This window comes from Ailuropoda melanoleuca, chromosome 10 (assembly GCF_002007445.2).
Source record: "Ailuropoda melanoleuca isolate Jingjing chromosome 10, ASM200744v2, whole genome shotgun sequence".
Taxonomy (NCBI): domain Eukaryota; kingdom Metazoa; phylum Chordata; class Mammalia; order Carnivora; family Ursidae; genus Ailuropoda; species Ailuropoda melanoleuca.
Window position 1 is genome coordinate 84,137,821 of NC_048227.1, and position 23,741 is coordinate 84,161,561.

At 43.7% G+C, this 23,741-nt stretch overlaps 1 protein-coding gene across 1 annotated transcript in view; it reads left to right on the forward strand.

Annotated features, from left to right (window-relative positions):
• ARFGEF3 (ARFGEF family member 3) overlaps window positions 1–22,645 on the forward strand; it is a 182,910-nt gene extending 160,265 nt beyond the window's left edge. The window contains exons 27-34 of the mRNA XM_034670783.1: window positions 3,728–3,856; window positions 8,038–8,214; window positions 9,509–9,623; window positions 10,358–10,460; window positions 10,695–10,826; window positions 12,895–13,016; window positions 16,369–17,794; window positions 22,132–22,645. Of these exons, the coding sequence (XP_034526674.1) occupies window positions 3,728–3,856; window positions 8,038–8,214; window positions 9,509–9,623; window positions 10,358–10,460; window positions 10,695–10,826; window positions 12,895–13,016; window positions 16,369–17,794; window positions 22,132–22,323 (2,396 nt within the window). The 3' untranslated portion in view covers window positions 22,324–22,645. The remainder of the gene's footprint in view (window positions 1–3,727; window positions 3,857–8,037; window positions 8,215–9,508; window positions 9,624–10,357; window positions 10,461–10,694; window positions 10,827–12,894; window positions 13,017–16,368; window positions 17,795–22,131) is intronic.
• The last annotated feature ends 1,096 nt before the right edge of the window (window positions 22,646–23,741 follow it).

Here is a 23,741-nt window from a genome sequence, read left to right on the forward strand (position 1 = left end):
CCAGCCCTCACTTCCAGGGCCGGCGCATCTCTGTCCTTTGTGTTTCTAACCCCGCCAGTCGCCAGCCGCCCCGCGCGCGCTCCCGGAGCTCCCAGTCTCAGTCTGCTGTCTCGCGGGTGCCAACCGCGAGTCCGCCTGCTCTCCCGTGCAGGCGGCCCGCCAGCCACCAGCTGCCCCACGCGCGCTCCCGGAGCTCCCGGTCTCAGTCTGGATCAAGTGAGCACACCGGAGTTCCAGAGCTCCGTGAGATGCTTGGTGGTGTGCGCTCCCGGCTCATGGTCCTAGTCTGCTGTCTCGAGGGTACGGGTCCGCGGTCTGCCTGCTCCCCGGTGCAGGTGGCCCGCCAGCCGCCAGCCACCCCTTGCACGCTCCCGGAGCTCCCGGTCTCGGTCTGGATGCAGTGAGCACACCAGAGTTCCAGAGTTCCGTGAGATGCTTGGTAGCGCGCGCCCCCGCCTCACGGTCTCAGTCTGCTGTCTCAAGGGTGCGGGTCCGCGTTCTGCCCGCTCCCCCGTGCAGGTGGCTACCGTTTCCTGGGGCCCTGACACGGCGGCTCCCTCCCCCTTCTGTTTATGTTCCGATATCTGTGCGTGGTTTCATGGCTCCCCGCTTCGTACCTCAACACCCAGTGCTGGAGATGTTCATTTGTAGAGATCCAGATGTATCTTCCTGCATCTCAGGCTGATTCCGTGGATGTTCCTGCTGGTCTGGTACCTATCCAGCTCAACTCAGGGGACCGGCTGAAAAAGGGGTTCCCTACTCCTCCGCCATCTTAACTCCCCAACAGTAATTATTGAATATCAAATATCCATTCAGTGTTAGCATTTCCCATTTTCTTATGTCAGTGAATTTTCAGAATTCACGTAAGATCTGCATTCTATGTTTGGCTGATAGGTCTCTGAAGTCCTTTTCAATCTCTAGATTTTCCTCTTCAACTCTTTTTCACTCCCTTGCACTTCATTTGTTGAAGAAGTGAGGTCTTGTGTCCCATGGAGTTTTCCGGGTGGACTTTATTGGTCCTACCCCCTAGAGTTGTACGTAACATGCGATCCTGGCTTCTGTATTTCCTATAAATTAGCTTGTTTACACTTGCTTATATTTTGAGGTTCATGAACCATTGTCAGCTAGTTTTATTTGTGGTTCTTGGGTTTGGTTTAGATTCCTATGAATGGGGATGTTCAAAATTGTGGAAGTAGGTTTTTTTAATGGGAGTATTTATTTTTTTAAAGATATTTATTTATTTATTTATTTATTTATTTATTTGAGAGAGACAGAGAAGAGAGCATGAGCAGAGGGGAGGGGCAGAAGGAGAACGAGAAGCAGGCTCCCCACAGACCCCGGGATCTTGACCTGAGCCAAAGGCAGACATTTAACCAACTGAGCCACCCAGGCGCCGTAGAGATTAATGGGAATATTTAAAAGCTGCCATCTTTTGACAGTTATCTCTCACGGGAAAATGAGAAGTATTAGAATTAAAATGTAGGGTGGGCTATTTTTTTATACTCTATTCTAGGCCCTTTGGGATGAANTTTGTGGTTCATGGGTTTGGTTTAGATTCCTATGAATGGGGATGTTCAAAATTGTGGAAGTAGGTTTTTTTAATGGGAGTATTTATTTTTTTAAAGATATTTATTTATTTATTTATTTATTTATTTATTTGAGAGAGACAGAGAAGAGAGCATGAGCAGAGGGGAGGGGCAGAAGGAGAACGAGAAGCAGGCTCCCCACAGACCCCGGGATCTTGACCTGAGCCAAAGGCAGACATTTAACCAACTGAGCCACCCAGGCGCCGTAGAGATTAATGGGAATATTTAAAAGCTGCCATCTTTTGACAGTTATCTCTCACGGGAAAATGAGAAGTATTAGAATTAAAATGTAGGGTGGGCTATTTTTTTATACTCTATTCTAGGCCCTTTGGGATGAAGCTAGAGAAGTCGAGTCCTTTCTCTGCAGCGGTTATCTGAGCGGCAGATTCACAGGTTTCCAAAGGCAGGGGTGAGCAGGAATGTTGGCTCAGACAGTGCTTCTGTAAACGGCAAAACTAAAGTTGTTTAGATCTCATAAAAAGCATCTCGTGTTTCTTCCCTTCCCTAGTAACGAGCGACACAAAAAGTTAGTATCTTATTTTAAAAATGAAACTCTGAAGGGGAGGAGGAAGAGAGGTGTGTACTGAGAGGTGTGCTGCTCTGGGTGTGTGATTCTGTTGATTCTGGGAGCACCCTTCCCCATCTGTGAGCAGTACACAAAGTGATTTGCATGTACCTGGCATGAGAGAGCCAGCAGCACCAATTGCAAGGCAGGCAGGTAAATTCAAAATAAGGTATAGATTGCAAGAAAAAAAAAAAGAGAGAGAGATGGGAGATGAATGAGGGACCTCTGGAAAAAATGGGGCACAAGGAAGAGCAAAGAAAATAGACTAGCACATATGAGCAACAAAAGAAAAACTGGATGTCTCAGACTTCAGCTAAATTAAAGATTTTTGTGCATCAAAGGACATTATCAAGAAAGTGAAAGGACAATCGAAAGAACGTTTGTAAATCTTATTTCTGATAAGGTTTTAATATCCAGAATATATAAAGAATTCCTAAAACTCAACAAGACAACACAATTTAAAAATGGGCAAGGGACATGAATAGATATTTCTCAGAAGATCTACAAAAAGCTGATGAGCACATGAAAAGATGCTTAACATCATTAGTCATCAGGGAGATGTAATCAAAACCACACCTACTAGGATGGCTATAGTTAAAAAACAAAGTAAGTGTTGGCAAGGATGTGGAGAAATTGGAACCCTCACCAGAATATAAAATGGTGCAGCCTCTATGGAAAACAGTGGTATTTCTTAAAAAAATCAAAAAACAAAAAAACAGAACTACTAGATGACCCAGAAATCCCTCTCCTGGGTCTATACCCTAAGGAACTGAAACTGAAAGAGATACTTGCACTCCTATGTCATTGCAGCCTTACTCACCACAGCCAAAGGCGGAAACAACGCAAGTGTCCATCAACAGATGAATGAACTAACAGAACATGGTACAACATACAAGGGAGTATTATTCATCCGATACACAGTACAACACGGATGGACCCTGAGAACATGACGCTAAATGAAATAAGCCAGACACAGAAACACAAATACTGCGTGATTACACTTACATGAAATACCCAGAATAGGCAACTTCATAAAGACAGAAAGTAGATGAGAGGTTCCCAGGGAGCTGGAGTGAGGGGAGAATAGAAAGTTACTGGTTGCAGGGCTTCTGTTTGAGATGATTTTTTTAAAAAGTTTTGGAACTGGGTAGCGGAGACAGTTGCACAAAACCGTGCATGTAATGAGTACCACTGAATTGTATATGTAAAAGGGGTTAAAGTGGCAAATGTTTGTTATATATTTATGATAAAACAATTTTAAAAAAAGATATACTAAGATGATACAAAAGGATTTTTTATTGTTTTGGTATCATCAGCTCCCAAGATATCTGACAGTTGTTTCAACATAGTAGAATTTACCACGTCATCTTCATCCTGTAGGGGGATGAGAAGAAATTTTGGGTTTTTCCCTTTGACTTTGTTAGAGCATGTAAATCGTAATCCATCCACGCTTGTAGACACTGAGGGCTACCCCACCATATAGCACACAGCCACACTAACAACGTTCAGTTTGATCTCATGATGACGTGTGTTGTGTTTAACTGGATTTTACCGAGATCTGCTTCTTGGTTTCCAGGGCTGATAGAAGTCTGGATCATCCTGCTGGAGCAGCTGACAGCGGCTGTGTCCAACTGTCCACGTCAGCACCAACCACCAACCTTGGATTTACTCTTCGAGCTGTTGAGAGATGTGACGAAAACACCTGGTAAGAATTTCTATGTCTGTCTTTCGTGGGGAGTTGTCTTAACTTGTTTCAGGAATGTATTTCTGTGTGTCTGCCCATTTCCCAGCTCTAACCCTAGACATGGTGCAGAACTTCATGCATAGTAGACGCTCAGTAAATAAGTGTTGAATGGCAATGATGCAGTGATGGTTAAGATAAGTCCGTCATTGTTGACATGTGTTCCCACCAGTCCATTTACAAATAATGTGTGCTGTCCAGTTCGTTGGGGGTGTGGGATCCCTCCAATAATCAGGCCAAGGTTATTGGCTTTGCTCTGTTCCATGATTATAGCTTTCCTCTTTAACTGGATCTTACATGCTCTTGGCCCCAGGGCTGTCAGAGTCTCCAGTGACATAAACCACTCAAAATATATACAATATTAAGACAGCAAGTTCTTGAATGTATAAAGGTCATAGATCATTAGATTGAGCAAAAGACATGTAGGGCGCCTTGGTGACTCAGTCAGTTAGCATCTGACTTTTGATTTCAGCTCAGGTCATGATCTCTAAGTCGTGAGGTCAAGCCCCACATTGGGCTTCATGCATGCTTAAGATTGTCTCTCTCTCTCCCTCTGCCCCTCCCCCTGCTTGTGCTCATGAGCACGCACTCTCTCTCTCTCTCTCAAAAAAGGAAAAAGACATGTAGTGATCACCTAGTACCTTGATGGTACAGGAAAAGAATGGCCCTAATTCTTCTTTTGAATTAATCAAATTTAGCATGTACACTTAACACATGCAAATTTTCCTAAGATCCAAGCAACTATAGAAATTTTAGTTTCCACAAACAGAATCAGAACCACAAATGAACTCACTAGTTAATTCCATAGTTACAAGAGTTTTGTATTTACCACAAACTANTAAACAGAACTACTAGATGACCCAGAAATCCCTCTCCTGGGTCTATACCCTAAGGAACTGAAACTGAAAGAGATACTTGCACTCCTATGTCATTGCAGCCTTACTCACCACAGCCAAAGGCGGAAACAACGCAAGTGTCCATCAACAGATGAATGAACTAACAGAACATGGTACAACATACAAGGGAGTATTATTCATCCGATACACAGTACAACACGGATGGACCCTGAGAACATGACGCTAAATGAAATAAGCCAGACACAGAAACACAAATACTGCGTGATTACACTTACATGAAATACCCAGAATAGGCAACTTCATAAAGACAGAAAGTAGATGAGAGGTTCCCAGGGAGCTGGAGTGAGGGGAGAATAGAAAGTTACTGGTTGCAGGGCTTCTGTTTGAGATGATTTTTTTAAAAAGTTTTGGAACTGGGTAGCGGAGACAGTTGCACAAAACCGTGCATGTAATGAGTACCACTGAATTGTATATGTAAAAGGGGTTAAAGTGGCAAATGTTTGTTATATATTTATGATAAAACAATTTTAAAAAAAGATATACTAAGATGATACAAAAGGATTTTTTATTGTTTTGGTATCATCAGCTCCCAAGATATCTGACAGTTGTTTCAACAATAGTAGAATTTACCACGTCATCTTCATCCTGTAGGGGGATGAGAAGAAATTTTGGGTTTTTCCCTTTGACTTTGTTAGAGCATGTAAATCGTAATCCATCCACGCTTGTAGACACTGAGGGCTACCCCACCATATAGCACACAGCCACACTAACAACGTTCAGTTTGATCTCATGATGACGTGTGTTGTGTTTAACTGGATTTTACCGAGATCTGCTTCTTGGTTTCCAGGGCTGATAGAAGTCTGGATCATCCTGCTGGAGCAGCTGACAGCGGCTGTGTCCAACTGTCCACGTCAGCACCAACCACCAACCTTGGATTTACTCTTCGAGCTGTTGAGAGATGTGACGAAAACACCTGGTAAGAATTTCTATGTCTGTCTTTCGTGGGGAGTTGTCTTAACTTGTTTCAGGAATGTATTTCTGTGTGTCTGCCCATTTCCCAGCTCTAACCCTAGACATGGTGCAGAACTTCATGCATAGTAGACGCTCAGTAAATAAGTGTTGAATGGCAATGATGCAGTGATGGTTAAGATAAGTCCGTCATTGTTGACATGTGTTCCCACCAGTCCATTTACAAATAATGTGTGCTGTCCAGTTCGTTGGGGGTGTGGGATCCCTCCAATAATCAGGCCAAGGTTATTGGCTTTGCTCTGTTCCATGATTATAGCTTTCCTCTTTAACTGGATCTTACATGCTCTTGGCCCCAGGGCTGTCAGAGTCTCCAGTGACATAAACCACTCAAAATATATACAATATTAAGACAGCAAGTTCTTGAATGTATAAAGGTCATAGATCATTAGATTGAGCAAAAGACATGTAGGGCGCCTTGGTGACTCAGTCAGTTAGCATCTGACTTTTGATTTCAGCTCAGGTCATGATCTCTAAGTCGTGAGGTCAAGCCCCACATTGGGCTTCATGCATGCTTAAGATTGTCTCTCTCTCTCCCTCTGCCCCTCCCCCTGCTTGTGCTCATGAGCACGCACTCTCTCTCTCTCTCTCAAAAAAGGAAAAAGACATGTAGTGATCACCTAGTACCTTGATGGTACAGGAAAAGAATGGCCCTAATTCTTCTTTTGAATTAATCAAATTTAGCATGTACACTTAACACATGCAAATTTTCCTAAGATCCAAGCAACTATAGAAATTTTAGTTTCCACAAACAGAATCAGAACCACAAATGAACTCACTAGTTAATTCCATAGTTACAAGAGTTTTGTATTTACCACAAACTAATGAAGACTTGATAATTGATACTGTTTTAAAGTCCATTGCAAAGTTCATAGAAGAATTTTTTGCAGAAAAGCCAGAATAGCTACTCTCATATGTCAAAAAGTTATAAGCCTTTTATCCAAAAATAAGCAAGTATTTTAAAGAATTAATTATACACCTCTCTTTCACTAGTCAGTACCATTTTCTGTTTTCACATTGCCATTAAACATGTGTGAAGAGCACTTCACCTAATTAATTCTAGAAATCTATCATCAAAGGAAATTAATAGTGATGAAGACAAAATGGGTATATAATGATTGCTGAAATATATTGAATACCAAAAAAATTATGAACACCCTAAATGGGTTAAGTAAAAGTATTAAAAAATTATGAACACCCTAATGGGTTAAGTAAAAGTATTAAATATTTATAAGAGCATATAAATATTCCACAGACATTAAAATGAGTATTTGTAATTACATTTAAAGTATATACACTATGGAGTACAATCACAACATTATGAAATTTTATGTATCTCTAAATACACATGTACATTCAAAAAGACTAGAAGTCAAACATGAAAAGGTGATTATCTCTGGGGATAAGGTTTCTTTCTTTGTACTCTCATGTTGTTTTTTGTGTTTATTAGAAAAAAGATGCTTGCTTTTTTAATCAGAACTTTAAAAATCCATCACTTTCACAAGGATTTTCATTATAGCGTTGTCAATAAAGCAAAAAATTAGAACACCTTAAATGTCCATCAGTAAGGGAACAGATAAGTGACTGTTGTATATACATACAATGGAATAGTATATGGCAGTAAAAATGAGGGAATGTCTAAATCCACCCAAACAGAATGATCTCTAACCCATGTTAATGTGTTTCTTGATGTTTCATATAGATATTTGCATGTGAACTTTAGAGGATATTTTCTCATACGTGTATACGCATCTGTATGTTTACATCTGGGGACTGGAGTTAGATGATACTTTAGCTTTACTGGTATTTGAATTTTTTATGAATTTATTCATGTATCATTTGCATAACTAAGTTCATACAGAAACAAAAAAGAGGGTCACCTGGGTGGCTCCGTCAGTTAAGCCTCTGACTCTTGATTTTGGCTCAGGTAATGATTTCAGTCTCATGGGATTGAACCCCATGTCCAGCTCTGCACTCAGCAGGGAGTCTGCTTGAGATTCTCCTTCTCCCTCTGCCCTCCCCCCTACTCACGTGCTCTCTAAAACAAATCTTAAAAAAAAAAAAAAAAAAAAGAATGCTGCTGAAGACCATATATTCCCCCAATCGATAGTTAATTCTTTTTCCTCGAAGCTTCTCAGAAAGTCGGGGGGGCGGGGGGCTCCTGTGAAAGAGATGGGCCGTGCCAAGCCATGACGGTAGCTTCCGTTTCCCTACAGGAATGCTGCTGCAGTCACAGTTCTGACACTGACTTTTCTGTTTCAGGACCAGGGTTTGGAATCTATGCGGTTGTTCACCTTCTTCTCCCTGTGATGTCTGTTTGGCTCCGTCGTAGCCATAAAGACCATTCGTACTGGGATGCGGCTTCTGCTAATTTCAAGCATGCCATTGGCCTGTCTTGTGAGCTGGTGGTGGAGCACATTCAAAGCTTTATACACTCAGGTATCTATGCTCACACACCATGCCGAGTATTTCTTTTTCATGGGAATCATCACTGTCTGAAACTGCTTCTAAATACCAGTGAATGATTTTTGTCTGGAAATTACTAAAAGAGAATTATATGGTCAGTGCCAACCTTCTCCTAGGTTATCAAAATGAAAATTGATACTTAAAATACGTATGTGGCTAAAAATATAATGCCATCTAGTAAATCTGTATATGAGAAGAAGGGAGGCAAGTTCAAATATGTAATAAATTTAAAAAAGAACTGGCCTTGTTGTCTGGGCAAGAAAGGGGGTGTATCCTCCTGCTTCCTCCAGGAGGCTAAGTGGAGGAGATAAGATTTCAGCAAAGGCTTCAATTATAGGCAAGAAGTTGTTTGGGAGGTTAGGGGTGAAGTGTCTTAATATCTGTGGCACTTTGAAAAAGATCTGAAAGTATGCAGTGGATAGTATATTGAAGTCAGAAAAAAAAATCACTGTTAACCCTAAATGTTATAATTCTATATGCCTTTGGCTTTTCTTTATAAAGAAGAAGTAAGGTAAGGGACTCCCTTGTTGGATAGGTTAGAAAAACTCGTGAGATGTTCACCCCAAGGGAGAGCGAGTCTAAAGCAAAGATAAGAAATGGGTAGCTCTACTAAATTTAATAAGGACAACTTGCCTCTGCAAAAAAGAACATTAATTGAGAAGGAAAACAGTGGGTGTTTCCACTTATAAGCAATAACTGCCCCTAGGGGTAGATGTTCTCAACTGGATCATTGCTTTGCACAGCACAGAACCATTGAGGATTCTACTGAAAATTGGACTGGTGTCATCACAAGGACTTTGAGGAAAAGAATACAGATGTATTCCTTGACTTGGGAAAATAGAATGTGATTTGGGGAAGTCCCATTTTCTTTGGGGTTAGTGTGCAGACTGAAGCCAGACTGAGAAGTTCAAGATGATGAGAGAGGATTTGTTTGCCATGAGCACTTAATTAGTCTATCAGGCCTGAGGAAAGTATATGTTTCTTTTTTACTAGCTACTAGTCACGCTGTATATGTTCTCTTCTGTGGAAGTAGATGAATTATATGCATCACTTTGAAAAATATACATCAAAGTAAATCATATATTTCATCATGAAACGATTAATACAAGCTAAATTCAAGTTTAAGAAAATCCAAGAAGATTACTTTTCCCCCCCAGATATATCATCTTTTTATTGCTCAGACTTTCTCCTTTTGCAATAGATACCATTTCAACCCACTCCTTTACAACAGAGTTGAGTGAAATCTTGGTCTTACTTTTCCATGTAGACATCAGGTATGAGAGCATGATCAACACGATGCTGAAGGACCTGTTTGAGTTGCTGGTAGCGTGTGTGGCCAAGCCCACAGAAACCATCTCCAGAGTGGGCTGCTCCTGCATTAGGTGAGGAAAAAAATCCCCCGGCTCTCCACAAAATTAAATTATTTTATTGTAGCAATCCACTTTTTGAATTGCTTTCTAGAAGTAAAAATGTCTATATGTATACGCCAATAATTCCTCATTTCAGTGTTTAATCAGCAGATATTAATTGTGTGAGGCATTCGGTGCACAGGAAGTCAGTGAAGGTCCCTACCCTCAAGAGGCTTATAGCCTTTTCTAAAGGACATAACAGAGAGAGACACACGGAAAATGATAATAGGAAGGAGTTACCGTACGTGCCAAGGAGGGCAGGGGAGTAGGTGGTCAGCAAGGGCTTTTTCTATTAATGACACTTAGATCCCTCAAGGTGGGCAAGCTTTTGCTAGATGCAGACTTGCAAGCAGAACATCACAGACCTAAGCATGGAGATCAGCGTCACAAGTGGCAAGAGGGTTTTTGTTATTTTGTTATTTGCCAAGGAGTAGTAGAAAATGGGGCTAGAATGGAAAAAGTAGTACAGAACATATATAGTCTTGCATGCAAGCCTAGGTTGAAACATTGCCCTATTTGTCATGGGGACCCATTGCTATGTTTATAGTGAAATGCGTTAGGAAATAGTGTTGGGACAATGGAACACTAGTTGGATTGAAGACAGGAGCGATAAGAGGCAGCAAGACCTGTACGGAAGCTGGGGAGTAATTCTGTAGGGACAACAGCACGTACTGATTCAAGACTTCTCTCCTTGTCTCTTTGAGCAGGTACGTGCTCGTCACTGCGGGCCCCGTGTTCACCGAAGAGATGTGGAGGCTTGCCTGCTGTGCCCTGCAGGACGCGTTCTCCGCCACGCTCAAGCCCGTGAAGGTAAAGTGCTCGCAGCGAGAGCCAGGGCGGGTTCCCGTCTTCCATGGCCCCTGGTGCCTGTCACATGGGGCAGCTGGATGCCACCCTCCTCTTAGCAGACAGTCTCACCTGAACTCCGACCCAGGGGGAGAAAGAAGCTGTCAGATCAGTGCTGTCGTCCCAGACGCGGGGACAATGGCAGCTCCAGGATGCACCCGGATGCAGCCAGGAAACATCTGCTGTGTTTCTCCCCAGGATCTGCTGGGCTGCTTCCACAGCGGCACCGAGAGCTTCAGCGGCGAAGGCTGCCAGGTGAGGGTGGCGGCCCCCTCCTCCTCCCCCAGTGCCGAGGCCGAGTACTGGCGCATTCGAGCCATGGCTCAGCAGGTAAGGACTGGGGACTTCTAGAAGCTTCCTCCTGATGGTCTTGCATCACCAGACTGCCTTTCATTCCCTTAGGGACATACATCTCCTAGCCCTCCCATCTTGTCAGTACTGTTCTTGATGAGGCATGGCTGACTCAATCAACAGCATTATAATCCTTTTCACCATCTCTTTCTTAGTGCGTCCTTCAGTGCCCAAATCAGATAAACTTGCTTGGACTTCTTATGTTACCATATTTGCCTAAAAATTGATGTTACTTGCAGTCTATGAGTCCCTATTTGGGTTTTTTTCTTACATCTCCTGTATAGAGCTTAACATTTACAAGCTGCTTAATTTCAGGGGAATGAAACTCATAAGTAAAATTAAAATATACTTACCCACTCAGGGATCACCATGTAGCAATGACATTTTTCTTCTGGCAGATGTCAGAAGTCAGAAAAGTTGGTTGTAGTCTCCTGGGAGCAGAGAACATATTATACTTTCTTGGTGTTCCTAGGGCAAGGCATACAGAAGACACTTAGGAAATGTCTGAGTCGGAGAGTTACTAAATCACAAAAGGCCTTCCAACATTAGCGCTAGCTACAGACATGCTCCCACATACTTAAGTGACATGTCAGTCTGTCCCTAACATAGACCGCATGGGGCTTCCAGCAGCAGGATTAAGCACTATCCCTAAATTTACATATATTCATAATAGGAGTGGTTGTTGAGAATTCAGTCTATCACGTATTGGCAACAGACATATTTGAAGTATGTCTTCATATGCAGAAGATATTTTGCAAATGTACGTGGTATGTTTAAAACATTAAGAAATTTTTATAAATGCCTATGCAGTGTTGGATTGAATTATTGGATAAGTATTCTAAATCTTTAGAAAAGTAAAGTGAATTGGGGGTTATAGTCAAAGGTGCCCTTTCTCTATAAGATCTGTTTAAATCCTTAATAAAATCTGCCCTTAGTACACAAATAATCCAGGATACCCTGATGATTAGTTGAGAAGTTTCCTGGCTAGGTCGTTTCTAAAGGGCACTCCCTAGCAGTCCTCACATAGTGAATCAAGAACCTTCCACGTTTAGCTTCTCCCATCATCTGCTGTCCACATTCATGACATTCCAGGATACGATGGTTCTACCGTTTGGAAGGGAGAGAGCACATCCCACTGAAGTGTCCACGGCCAGTCCACAGAGGTTGGAATGTTATAAGGCTGCAATGAAGAGCCACTTCCGTCCACACGGCTGTCGTGGACAGCTGCGGCAGAGAGGCACCGTAACGAGAAGCCGAGAGGAGGATAGCTGCCCTAAGGGGAATCCACTACACTGCTAAAGATTTTCCCCCACGTGCTCACAGTGGGCTTCCAAACTACATCCCACCAACAGCAGGAACATAGAATCTTCTTCTGAAACAATAGATCATTAATGGAGAAGAAAGGCAGAGGCCATTTAGTGAAGCTTTTGCTCTTTAATATTTTCTCTTCTTCAGTCCCCAGCCTTTCTCCTATATCCACCTTTCAGATAACCCAGGTAATTTGATAATGCTTACAAAATATGCAAAGAAAACATTTAAGAATACTTCTGTTTTCAAAGGGAAGAATCAAGAAGTGTTTACTGTTTTCTTAGTCACTTCTCCCACAGTCCCGTAGAGGATGGCCACATCCGTGTTCCAACAGGAGGCCCTAATTAATTTCTTATACCACAGAGACATCAAAATCAGAAATTTTTTCTTACAAACACAACCCCTCTCTATTTACTCTCAAGTAATATTAAATATCAGCGCTTGCTAGTTGGAGTGTAATGAGTTGTCACATAATAAAATTAGTCGTGTTATTAGTATTAGTGTCAGCTGCTAACATCTGAATATTTATTCTTCTGTTCTAATGCTATACATACATAATACACACATATTAACACTCTCAACAAACACACCAGGTAGGAAACCATTATCAACCTTATTTTATAGGTGCAGAAACGAGTAGGAAGAGTAAGCAACTTACCCAGGGCCATCCAGCCAATCCCTGGTAGAATCAGGTTGCGGATGATGGAGCTCTGAGCTGTACCTTTGCTTACCTTTGCAGGTGTTTATGTTGGACACCCAGTGCTCACCAAAGACTCCAAACAACTTCGATCACGCTCAGTCCTGTCAGCTCATTATTGAGCTGCCTCCTGATGAGAAGCCAAATGGACACATCAAGAAGAGGTAAGCAGCTAGTAAACACGTGGGCAACTTCGTCCATGTAGTTTCAGTTCTGGCTCCTTGTAATCCAAGCTTTGGCTAAGAATAGTGAAAACTTTTATAGAGTCATTTAGCAAAGGTTTTTACAGAAAATTGTTTTCTGTTTAACCAGAGCTCCCACGTCTCCCTGGAACTAGTATGCCGTACAGAGCACCCTCCACTGCGTGGCTCAAACAACAGAAACGTACTGGCTCCCAGTTCTGGAGTCTAAAAGTCCATGATCCAGGGGGCGGCAGGGTTGGTTTCTTCTGAGGCCTCTCTCCCTGGCTTCTGGAGGGATGCCTTCTCCCTGTGTCTTCACACAGTCTTTCCCGTACATGCCTGGGNCACAGTCTTTCTTCTGTACATGCCTGGGTCCTAATCTCTGTGACACTGGTCATAGTGCATTGGGGTCCACCCTAATTGTTTTTCAAGACCTTATCTCCAGATACAGTCACACTGTGGTACTGTGGGCTTGGACTTCAACATATGAATCTGCGGGGGCGGGGGGCAGGAGACACAACTCCGTGTGTCTATAGTATTATCTATGTTATGCTTTAAAAAAATTTTGAAATGTGAGGCATGATTCATACTGTTTCAGGGAGAAATACATCAACTTCTCGTGAGCAATACAGCTGTCAGACAAAAAGATCTGTGCCCTGCCACAAGAATCTGGGCCTTTTTAGATTGATTTATGTATTATTTTAGAGAGAGTGGGGGGAGAGGGAGAGAGAGAACCTCGAGGAGACTCCCCACTGAATGCGGAGCCTGACGCAGCTCTATCCTAGACCCTGAGATCATGACCTGAGCCAAAATCAAGAGTCAGTGGTTAACGGACTGAGCCACCCAGGTGCCCCTAATCTTGCCCTTTTTAAATACTGTCATTTTGCCTAAAAACTATTGTTCCTAAACTTGAAGATAATAGCCATGGCTGAAATGCCCATTTTTAAACTTCTAGCCCACAAATAGTATTGATAAGAATTTGAGCACAATATGCGAGATACAGTGGCTAGATATTTCCCCTCCCATCTTAGCCATGGGGAAACATTCAGAGAGGTTGCGCCACCTATCCAGGGACATACAGCACTAAGGCGTGGAGCCGCTTGGTATTCTTGGATTTGACTCTTATTACAGGACAGTCCTTAACTTAGCAAAGGATGTAGCACGAGATGAGTTAGACCTACGGAAGGTTCATGTATATACCATCAGGTGTATCCTCAAAGGTCCATGTTGAAATCGCCCACGGAAAAAAATACCTAAACCAAATTGATTATAATATTATTGAAGAGAAATCAGGGTGTGGTTTTAAATCGCCCTGGCACGGATAGCCCTAGCTTTCCACAGTCCACTAGCGTGAGAGCTTTAAGATGTAGTACTTGAAATTCTGAATCTGTTTCTCTCTGAAACTGGCACCAGCACGTCTTAAGTCAGCCACCTGTGGGGCAATTAACTCTCCAGGAGGAGAGCTTCCCTTTGCGCTTGGCCTCAGAAGCACTGCACAGTCCCCTTTTTGATGGGTGTGCGAAGAAAAGGTAAAAACACTTGGGTACAACAAATTGAAAAACCATCTGTTGATTTGTGTTTTCTTATTGTGCATCATGTGGCTTGAACCTAAAGCAAAAGGAATTTTCTGTCCTTCCCACATGCACACTTAGCAATTTTATCTCCTAAAGCATCAAAGGGACTATCTCAGTTGATAAAGATACTCCATAATTCAAACGTGGTCCTTTTAAAGGTTTGCTGGGAAAGGGCTTTCCAGCTCTCAGGGAAGGTGATAGGTCATGTGGGCTATGGTGTTTATACTTTCTGAAGGTTATCAAACTCACCCCTCTGGTTGTGGTTCCTGCTTCAGGAGTCCAGGCTGCCAGGGACATGGGGTTGAGGTGTCAGAGCCGTTTCTCAAGGAGAACATTTCCTGCAGGTGGCAATCTGTTCAATCTGTCTGTGTTGCTCCGTTTGTCTTGGACACTTAGTTCTATTCTCACCAGACATTTTCCTGGGCCCTGGGGAGAAAGATGAATAAGTTACAGCCCTGGCCCTTGAGGACTTTATGGTGTATGGGGCAGACGGACAATGGAACAGATTTGAGTGGCGACAGGATTTCCCTTCAGTTAGCGTCCTATAGCTGTAGACATGAAGCACTAGACCAGCTCTGTGGCTTTTAGAGCCCTCCTCTTCAGAAGAGTATTCTGAATGCTCAGGGTTCCTAGTACCATAAACCACAAACCACAAGGGTAAATTAAAATATTCAGTAAAGGTAGTACCTAGAATTGAAATTGTTTTCTTCGTATAAGAATCCAACCAATCAGAAGAGGCCAAATCACCAAGGGGCACTTGTAAGGCTTCCTTATGTGGGCTGCGCCCGCTTCTCAACCAGGAGTCCTGGCCAGGTGTCTAGGGAAGATTCGCCCCATCCCCCCGTGCCAAGTAGCTGACCCGAGAGGCCTCTCAGTGCATTCAAAAGAGCATTCGGGGCCCACAGAGGAGTGCCGTGGCCATGATGGCAGGAAAGGATGCGGAAGAGAATATATGCAAGCGATGACGGCTCTCTTCTCTCCTAGGTTTGGTTTAGAAAGCTTGAGTTAAATTATCCATTTCTTACTTTTCTGAATACTTGGCCCTCGTCCATCTCACATGCTGGAAGCACTGAAGTTTTTCTGTCTATGCACCTAATCTTGGTAAACTGGTTTGGTCCCTAGAAAGCTAGACTTCAGTGAGATTGGACTTTTTTCTCAAACCCAAAGTTGTTAACAAAGGGTAGAGAAGAAAGCCAATTCAAATTAATAGAATTGACCAGAAATTGTTACTTTCTGATTTAATTCCTTCATAGTTGTAATAAAATGTCAAATATTATATCCCAGTACCGTGCCTATATTGAAAAGTTTTTACAAAACAGAAATACCATAAAGCGCCTAGATTTTAGAAAGTATCAGCAATTCCATTATTCGTGATTAAAATGGTGATTATGTAATGCCCCAAGAAGTTGGCCCTTTTTTCTTTTTTAAGGATTTTATTTATCTACTTGGAGACAGAGCGCACAAGAGTGGAGGGGGAGCTGTGGGAGAAGGAGAAGCAGTCTCCCCACTGAGCAGGGAGCCCGAGGCGGGACTCAATCCCAGGACCCTGGGATCATGACCTGAGCTGAAGGCAGACGCTTCACCAACTGAGCCACCCAAGCGCCCTGAAGTTTGCCCTTTTTAAAGGGAGGCATTGAAATAAAGCAGTTTAGTGTGTAACTTTGCCTACCTCCTTCTAAAATATGTAACATTGGAATCGCTTTAAAGTAACCGACATTGGGCAGAAGGCTACTAATCCATCCCCTTGCTTTCATTTGAAGCGTCTCTTTCAGGGAGATCGTGGTGAGCTTGCTGTCCCATCAAGTGTTGCTCCAGAACTTGTACGACATCTTGTTAGAGGAGTTCGTCAAGGGCCCCTCCCCCGGAGAGGAGAAGACGGTGCAGGTGCCCGAGGCCAAGCTGGCCGGCTTCCTCAGGTACATCTCCATGCAGAACTTGGCAGTCATCTTCGACCTGCTGCTGGACTCGTACAGGACGGCGAGGGAGTTCGACACCAGCCCGGGGCTGAAGTGCCTGCTGAAGAAGGTGTCTGGCATCGGGGGCGCGGCCAACCTCTACCGCCAGTCGGCCATGAGCTTTAACATCTACTTCCACGCGCTGGTCTGTGCCGTCCTCACCAACCAGGAAACCATCACCGCCGAGCAAGTGAAGAAAGTGCTCTTTGAGGACGATGAGAGAAGCACGGATTCGTCGCAGCAGTGCTCATCGGAGGACGAAGACATTTTCGAGGAGACGGCCCAGGTGAGCCCCCCGCGGGGCAAGGAGAAGCGGCAGTGGAGGGCCCGGCTGCCCTCGCTCAGCGTCCAGCCCATCAGCAACGCCGACTGGGTGTGGCTGGTCAAGAGGCTGCACAAGCTGTGCATGGAGCTGTGCAACCACTACATCCAGATGCACCTGGACCTGGAGAGCTGCCTGGAGGAGGCGCCCCCCTTCAAGAGCGACCCGTTCTTCATCCTGCCCTCCTTCCAGTCGGAGTCATCCACCCCGTCAACCGGGGGCTTCTCGGGGAAAGACACCCCTTCCGAGGATGACCGCAGCCAGTCCCGGGAGCACGCCGGCGAGCCCGGCAGCCTGCGGGGGTGCGGCGGGGACCTGCTTCCGCTGCCGCCGAGCCCCAAGGTGGAGAAGAAGGAGGCCGGCCGGAAGAAGGAATGGTGGGAGAACGCGGGCAACAAAATCTACACCATGGCGGCCGACAAAACCATTTCCAAGCTGATGACTGAATACAAAAAGAGGAAGCAGCAGCATAACCTGCCTCCGTTTCCCAAAGAGGTCAAAGGGGAAAAGAAGGGAGAGCCACTGGGTGCGAGGGGCCAGGACTCCCCGCTGCTTCAGCGGCCCCAGCACTTGATAGACCAGGGCCAGATGCGCCATTCGTTCAGCGCGGGCCCCGAGCTGCTGCGACAGGAGAAGAGGCCCCGCTCGGGCTCCACCGGCAGCTCCCTGAGCGTCTCCGGCCCCGAGCTGCTGCGACAGGAGAAGAGGCCCCGCTCGGGCTCCACCGGCAGCTCCCTGAGCGCGGGGGGGAGGTGGGAGGGGGGCTGGCCTTCCAGGGACAGCCGCGGCCCCCAACGGAGCGCTCACACTTTCCAGCAGCTGACAGCCACTGGCAGGAGACAGCACCCAGCGCCCCTCCGGAGTCCGAGGGTCGCCCGAGCCCAACGCGTAGCGTCCCTCTGGGTCAATGTATCCGTGTGAAAGAGAAATTTTATTCTTAGAGACCTTCAGGAGTTATTTTTTACGGGTTATAAGAGCTATTGAGAACTCGGGACTCACCTGAATAAATAAGATGAGGCTGAAGCTTCTAAAAGGCATGTGCTTTCACTGGCATCGGGTCCTGAGCGGGTCCCTGGAAGACGCACTGAAGAACTGTGTAAAGGAAAAACAGCAAAGTGCCTGTTATTATGGGGTTATGCCAATGAATTGTTTTCATCTCGAGCTTTTCTAACCCATTAGGAGCACATAACAATGCTCATTCTTTAGAGGGCTTTGAGCGTTCCCGTTCCTTCATATATTTAGTATTTGTAACTACGTGGTACATCAAAAACTCAGCTTGGGAAGATAACAGTGTTGGTACTGATTGTTCAGTTTAAGAATAGACATAATGGTAAAAGAGAAATAGAGGGATCTAGAGTCAGAGGGAGCCCTTTAAAAATAATCCAGGTGTTTAAATTGTGGGCCTAGGATCTTAGATCCTAGGATTCTGTGAACCTACACAGGAACGTATTCTCAGAATAAACATAAATTTGGACTTAACTGAATCTTACAAGAGGCCTTATTTTCCTCTAAAGTACTTGAACATCGAACCAAACTTCAAAATCCACAAAAGTCAGACTAGATTTGCAAAGTCCAAAGGGAGATGTATGGTTATTCCATAATAGATGACCTTCTTGACAAATGTCTTAATTTTTTTCATGCCTTGGAGATTTGCTTATGATTTTAAAAGTTATCCTGAGTGAAGGTAGTCCTATTCCAGTTTGCTAGGCATTATAGAGACTGATAATTAAAAATGTCCTATGTCCTATGGAAATTTCATTATGAGAAGGCAAAAGAGTTTTTAAAAATCTGAGGAATAAGTAAGATTTTTGTACAAGGATACCTCGGAGATACTGCGGGTTTGGCCCCAGACTACTGCAATAAAGCAAATATCAAAGCAAGTCAGATGAATTTTTTGGTTTCCCAGTGCATGTAAAAGTTATGTTTACCCTATACAGTCGTCTAGGAAGTGTGCAATTGCATATCTAGAAATAATTGTGTATATATATACACACACACACGTACACACACATACCTTAATATAAAAAATACTTCATGGCTAAAAAATGCTAACCATCCTCTGAAGTTTTCAGCGAGCCAGTCTTGCTGCCAGTGGAGGGTCTTACCTCGATATTGATGGCTGCTGATGGATGAGCCTGGTGGTTGCTGAAGGTTGGGATGGCTGTGGCAGTTTCTTTAAGGCAACAATAAAGTTTGCTGCGTTGACTCTTTCACGAACAATTTCTCTGTAGCATGTGATGCCGTTTGGTAACATTCTTCCAAAATGGAATTCAGTCCTCTCAAGCCCTGTAGCTGCTTTATCAACTAAGTTTATAGAATTTTCTAAATCCTTAGTTGTCACTTCAACAGTCTTCACGGCATCTTCACCGGGAGTAGTTTCCGTCTCAAGAAACCACTTTCTTTGCTCATCTATAAGCAGCAGCTCCTCATCTGTTCAAGTTTGATCAGGGGATCGTGGCAATTCAGTCCCATCTTCAGACTCCTCTGCTAACTCTAGTTCTCCTGCTAGTCCCACCGCATCTGCAGTTAACTTCCTCTACTGAAGTCCGGAATCTTCACGGTCATCCATGAGGTTGGAATCAGCTTCTTGCAAACCCCTGTTCATGCTGACATTTTGATCTCTTCCCATGAATCACAAATGTTCTTAATGGCATCTAGAATAGTGAATACTTTTCCAGTTTTTCAATATACTTTGCCCAGAGCCATCAGAGCAATCACTATCTATGGCAGCTCTAGCTTTGCAAAATGGATTTCTTACATAATGACTTGAAAGTAGAAATTACTCCTTGATCCATGGGCTGCAGAAGAGATGTTGTGTTATCAGGCATGAAAATAGCAGTAATCTCTGGGTATATCTCCATCAGAGCTCTAGGTAACCAGGACATTATCAATAAGCAGTATTTTTTTAAATTTGTTTTTTAAAATTGCAATTAGCCAACATCTAGTACATTAGTTTTTGATGTAGTGTTCCATGATCCGCTAGTTGCATATAATACCCAGGGCTCATCAGATCATGTGCCCTCCTTAATGCCCATCACCCAGTTACCCCATCTCCCCACCCCCCTCAATTCTGCAACCCTCAGTTTGTTTCCTGGAGTCAAGAGTCTTGTGGTTTGTCTCCCTCTCTGATTTCCTTCCATTCAGTTTTCCCTCCCTTCCCCTAGGGTCCTCTGCGCTATTCCTATATTCCACATATGAGTGAAACCATATGACAATTGTCTTTCTCTGATTGACTTACTTCATTTAGCATAATCCCCTCCAGTTCCATCCGTGTCAGTACAAATGGTAGGTATTCATCCTTTCTGATGGCTGAGTAATATTCCATTGTATATATGGACCACATCTTCTCTATCCATCTGTTGAAGGACATCTCAACTCCTTCCACAGTTTGGCTATTGTGGACATTGTTGCTATGAACATTGGGGTGCATGTGTCCCTTCTTTTCACTACATCTGTATCTTTGGGGTAAATACCCAGTAGTGCAATTGCTGGGTTGTAGGGTAGCTCTATTTTTAACTTCTTGAGGAACCTCTGTACTGTTTTCAATAAGCAGTATGTTAAAAGGAATGTTTTTTTCTGGGTAGTTCTCAACAGTGGGCTTAAAATATTCAGTAAACCATGTTGTAAACAAATGTGCTTCAGCCAGGCTTTGTTCTTCCATTTATAGAGCACAGGCAGAGTACATTTAGCATAATTCTTAAGGGTTCTAGAATTTTCAGAATGGTAAATGAGCACTGGCTTCAACTGAAGGTCCCCAGCTGCATGAGCCCCTAACTAGAGAGTCAGCCTGCTCTTTGAAGCCAGGCATTGACTTCTCCTCTCTAGCTATGAAGTCCTAGATGGCATCTTCCAGTAGAAGGCTATTGTATCTATGTTGAAAATCCACTGTCTAGTGTAGCCACCTTCATGAATGATCTGAGCCAGACCTTCTGGAGAACTTGCTGCAGCTTCCACATCAGCCCTTGCTGCTTCACCTCACAACTTTCTGTTATGGAGACGGCTTCTTCCCCCTTAAACCTCATGAACTTGTCTTCTGCGGCTTCCTCACCTCTCCAGCCTTCACAGAATTGAAGAGAGTTAGGGCCTTGCTCAGGATTAGGCTTTGGCTGAAGGGAAGGTTGTGACTTCTTTGATCTTCTATCCAGGCCACTCAGACTTTCTCCGTATCAGCACTAAGGTTGTTTCTCTTTCTTATCATTTATGTGTTCACTGGAGTGGCAATTTTAATTTCCTTCAGGAACTTTCCCTCTGCATTCACGATTTGGCTAACCTAGGCTAGAAGCTAGGCTCTTGGGCCAATTTGGCTTTCAACATGCCGTCCTCACAAAGCATCATCATTTCTAGCTTTTAAAGGCAGAGACCTGGGGCACCTGGGTGGCACAGCGGTTAAGCGTCTGCCTTCAGCTCAGGGCGTGATCCCAGTGTTATGGGATCGAGCCCCACATCAGGCTCTTCTGCTGTGAGCCTGCTTCTTCTTCTCCCACTCCCCCTGCTTGTGTCCCCTCTCTTGCTGGCTGTCTCTATCTCTGTCAAATAAATAAATAAAATCTTTAAAAAAATAATAAAAAATAAAGGCAGAGACCTGTGACTGTTCTTTTCATTTGAACACTTAGAGGCCATTGTGGAGTTATTAATTGGCCTAGCTTCAATACTGTTTTGTCTCAGGGAGTAGGGAGACCTGAGGAGCAGGAGAGAAATGCGGGACCTGGTCATTGCAGCAGTCAGAACACACACATTTATCGATTAGGTTTACCATTTTATATGGGCACGATTCATGGCACCCCGAAGCAATAGTAACATCAAAGATCATAGATCACCATAACAAATCTAATAATGCAAAAGTTTGAAATATTGTGAGAATTACCAAAGTGTGACACAGAGACACAAGTGAACAAGTGCTGGTGGACTTGCTCCACGCAGGGCTGCGTAGATGTTCCATTTGAAAAAGAAAGAAAGAAAAAGCAGTATCTGGGAAGCACAGTAAAGCGCAATAAAACAAGGTATGCCCGTAGTCCATGAAACCTGAAAATAAAGTATTCCTAATGTTAGAGGAGACTCCGCTATGCCTTGTATATATGAACTTAAATGACAACTTCTAGCCACACTGAATGGGTAAAGACTAATTTATTGCAACCTAAAGCCCGAGAAAACTCACTTGCCGGTTGGCAGGGCTCAGCCACACCTGAGAGTTCAAATGAACCCAGAGGGAAAAGCTACTAATAATTCTCCCCCATCCTTTCTCTTAGGCATGGACCAACATGGTGCTAACAGTTCTCAATCAGATTCAGATCCTTCCAGACCAGACCTTCACGGCCCTCCAGCCAGCGGTGTTCCCGTGCATCAGCCAGCTGACCTGCCACGTGACGGACATCAGAGTGCGCCAGGCTGTGAGGGAATGGCTGGGCAGAGTGGGCCGGGTCTATGACATCATCGTGTAGAAGACTCTCATTGAGGACATACAACAGCAAAGGTTAGAGAACGCCCAGCAGTGCAACGGATAGCATTTTCCCCACCACCAGCCCCACTGAAACCAGTGTCTTGGAGAACAGTCTGCCCCTCCCTTGCTAATCAGCACTGGGGCCATTCTGGACACTCACCTTCTATCCAGAGGACACAAATGGTACTCTGATTTTGCACATTATTTCAGAAAAGTCTCCATCCTTTGACATATTTCTAAATCTTGATGTTTATTTCCCAGTGCTTTTGCCTGCAATGTTATTCCTGAAAGGGTCCCTTTCAAGGACTACTTCTTTGAAAACACTACACTGATCCATTTGATTTTTTTGTTTCTTTTAAATGCAATTGTTAAGGAAATATCCGCTGGTAAGTCAAGCTGATGTGTAAGCACTCCAGCATCTAGTAGCAGACATTCTTCGTTGGAGGAAGATTTCCATTATGATTATGGGCTTAGGAGGGAAGACAACAGCTGGAAAAACCTATTCTTGGGTGTCATAATTGAGAAAGGGATGACTTCCTCTGTAAAATTTTCCAGAACGTTTTAAAGTTGTCCTAAATTGTCAAGATTTTCTGGTTGGTATTGACCAACTTCTTTTAAGGTACTGTTGTGCCTTTACTTCCCTATTTCTAAAGGCAGAAATGCCTTCCTGGAAGGGTTTTAAGTCTATGTCCTGGCAGCTTTTGACACACAGCTCCCGGCGATAGTGGCTGATAGAGATCTTGCCAAGAGATATAAGACTGACCCGCCACCCTGGCTTCCCATCAGTCTTTGGTTTTGCTCCCAAGCCAAAACAGGAAAGGGAAAGAAAAAGTGGTGCCTTAGTTTCTCGTTGCACAGACATTTCTATGCTCCAGTTATCTGAACGTAAGGCAGAACATCAGGTTTTTAAGAAAACAAAATGTTAAAATGCAACTCATTTTGTATCAGCACCCTTGGAGGAAAGGACTCAGTTCTCCATCCAGTGAGCAGACTTCTCAGGGAATGGGGCAGGAAGTGTGGGGTGATAGGGAGACAGCTGGAGGGGGTGAGAAAGGAGACTGGGATGAAGTCATTTGAAACCTTAAAATATTATCCAACTGTCACATGAAATTATAGTGTCAGACACACAAGCTCTAGTCTCAGAAGAATATAAAACTAAAGGAGAAGGGGACACAATGAAATTTAGGAAATTAAGTTTTTCAATTTAAAATATTTGTCCTCTCTGGCAAGTAAAATTACCCTAGTCTGAGGTCTTTCTAAATGGCTATTTTACATGGATATTTCTTTTAGATAGTACTAGGAAATTAATTTGGAAACTTTATTGTATTTACGATATACTTAATAGTTCTTAAATTATAATGATTGAAACTCCCCAATCGAGCCCACTCATGTACATTCTAGAAAGTAGAGTTAGTTGCT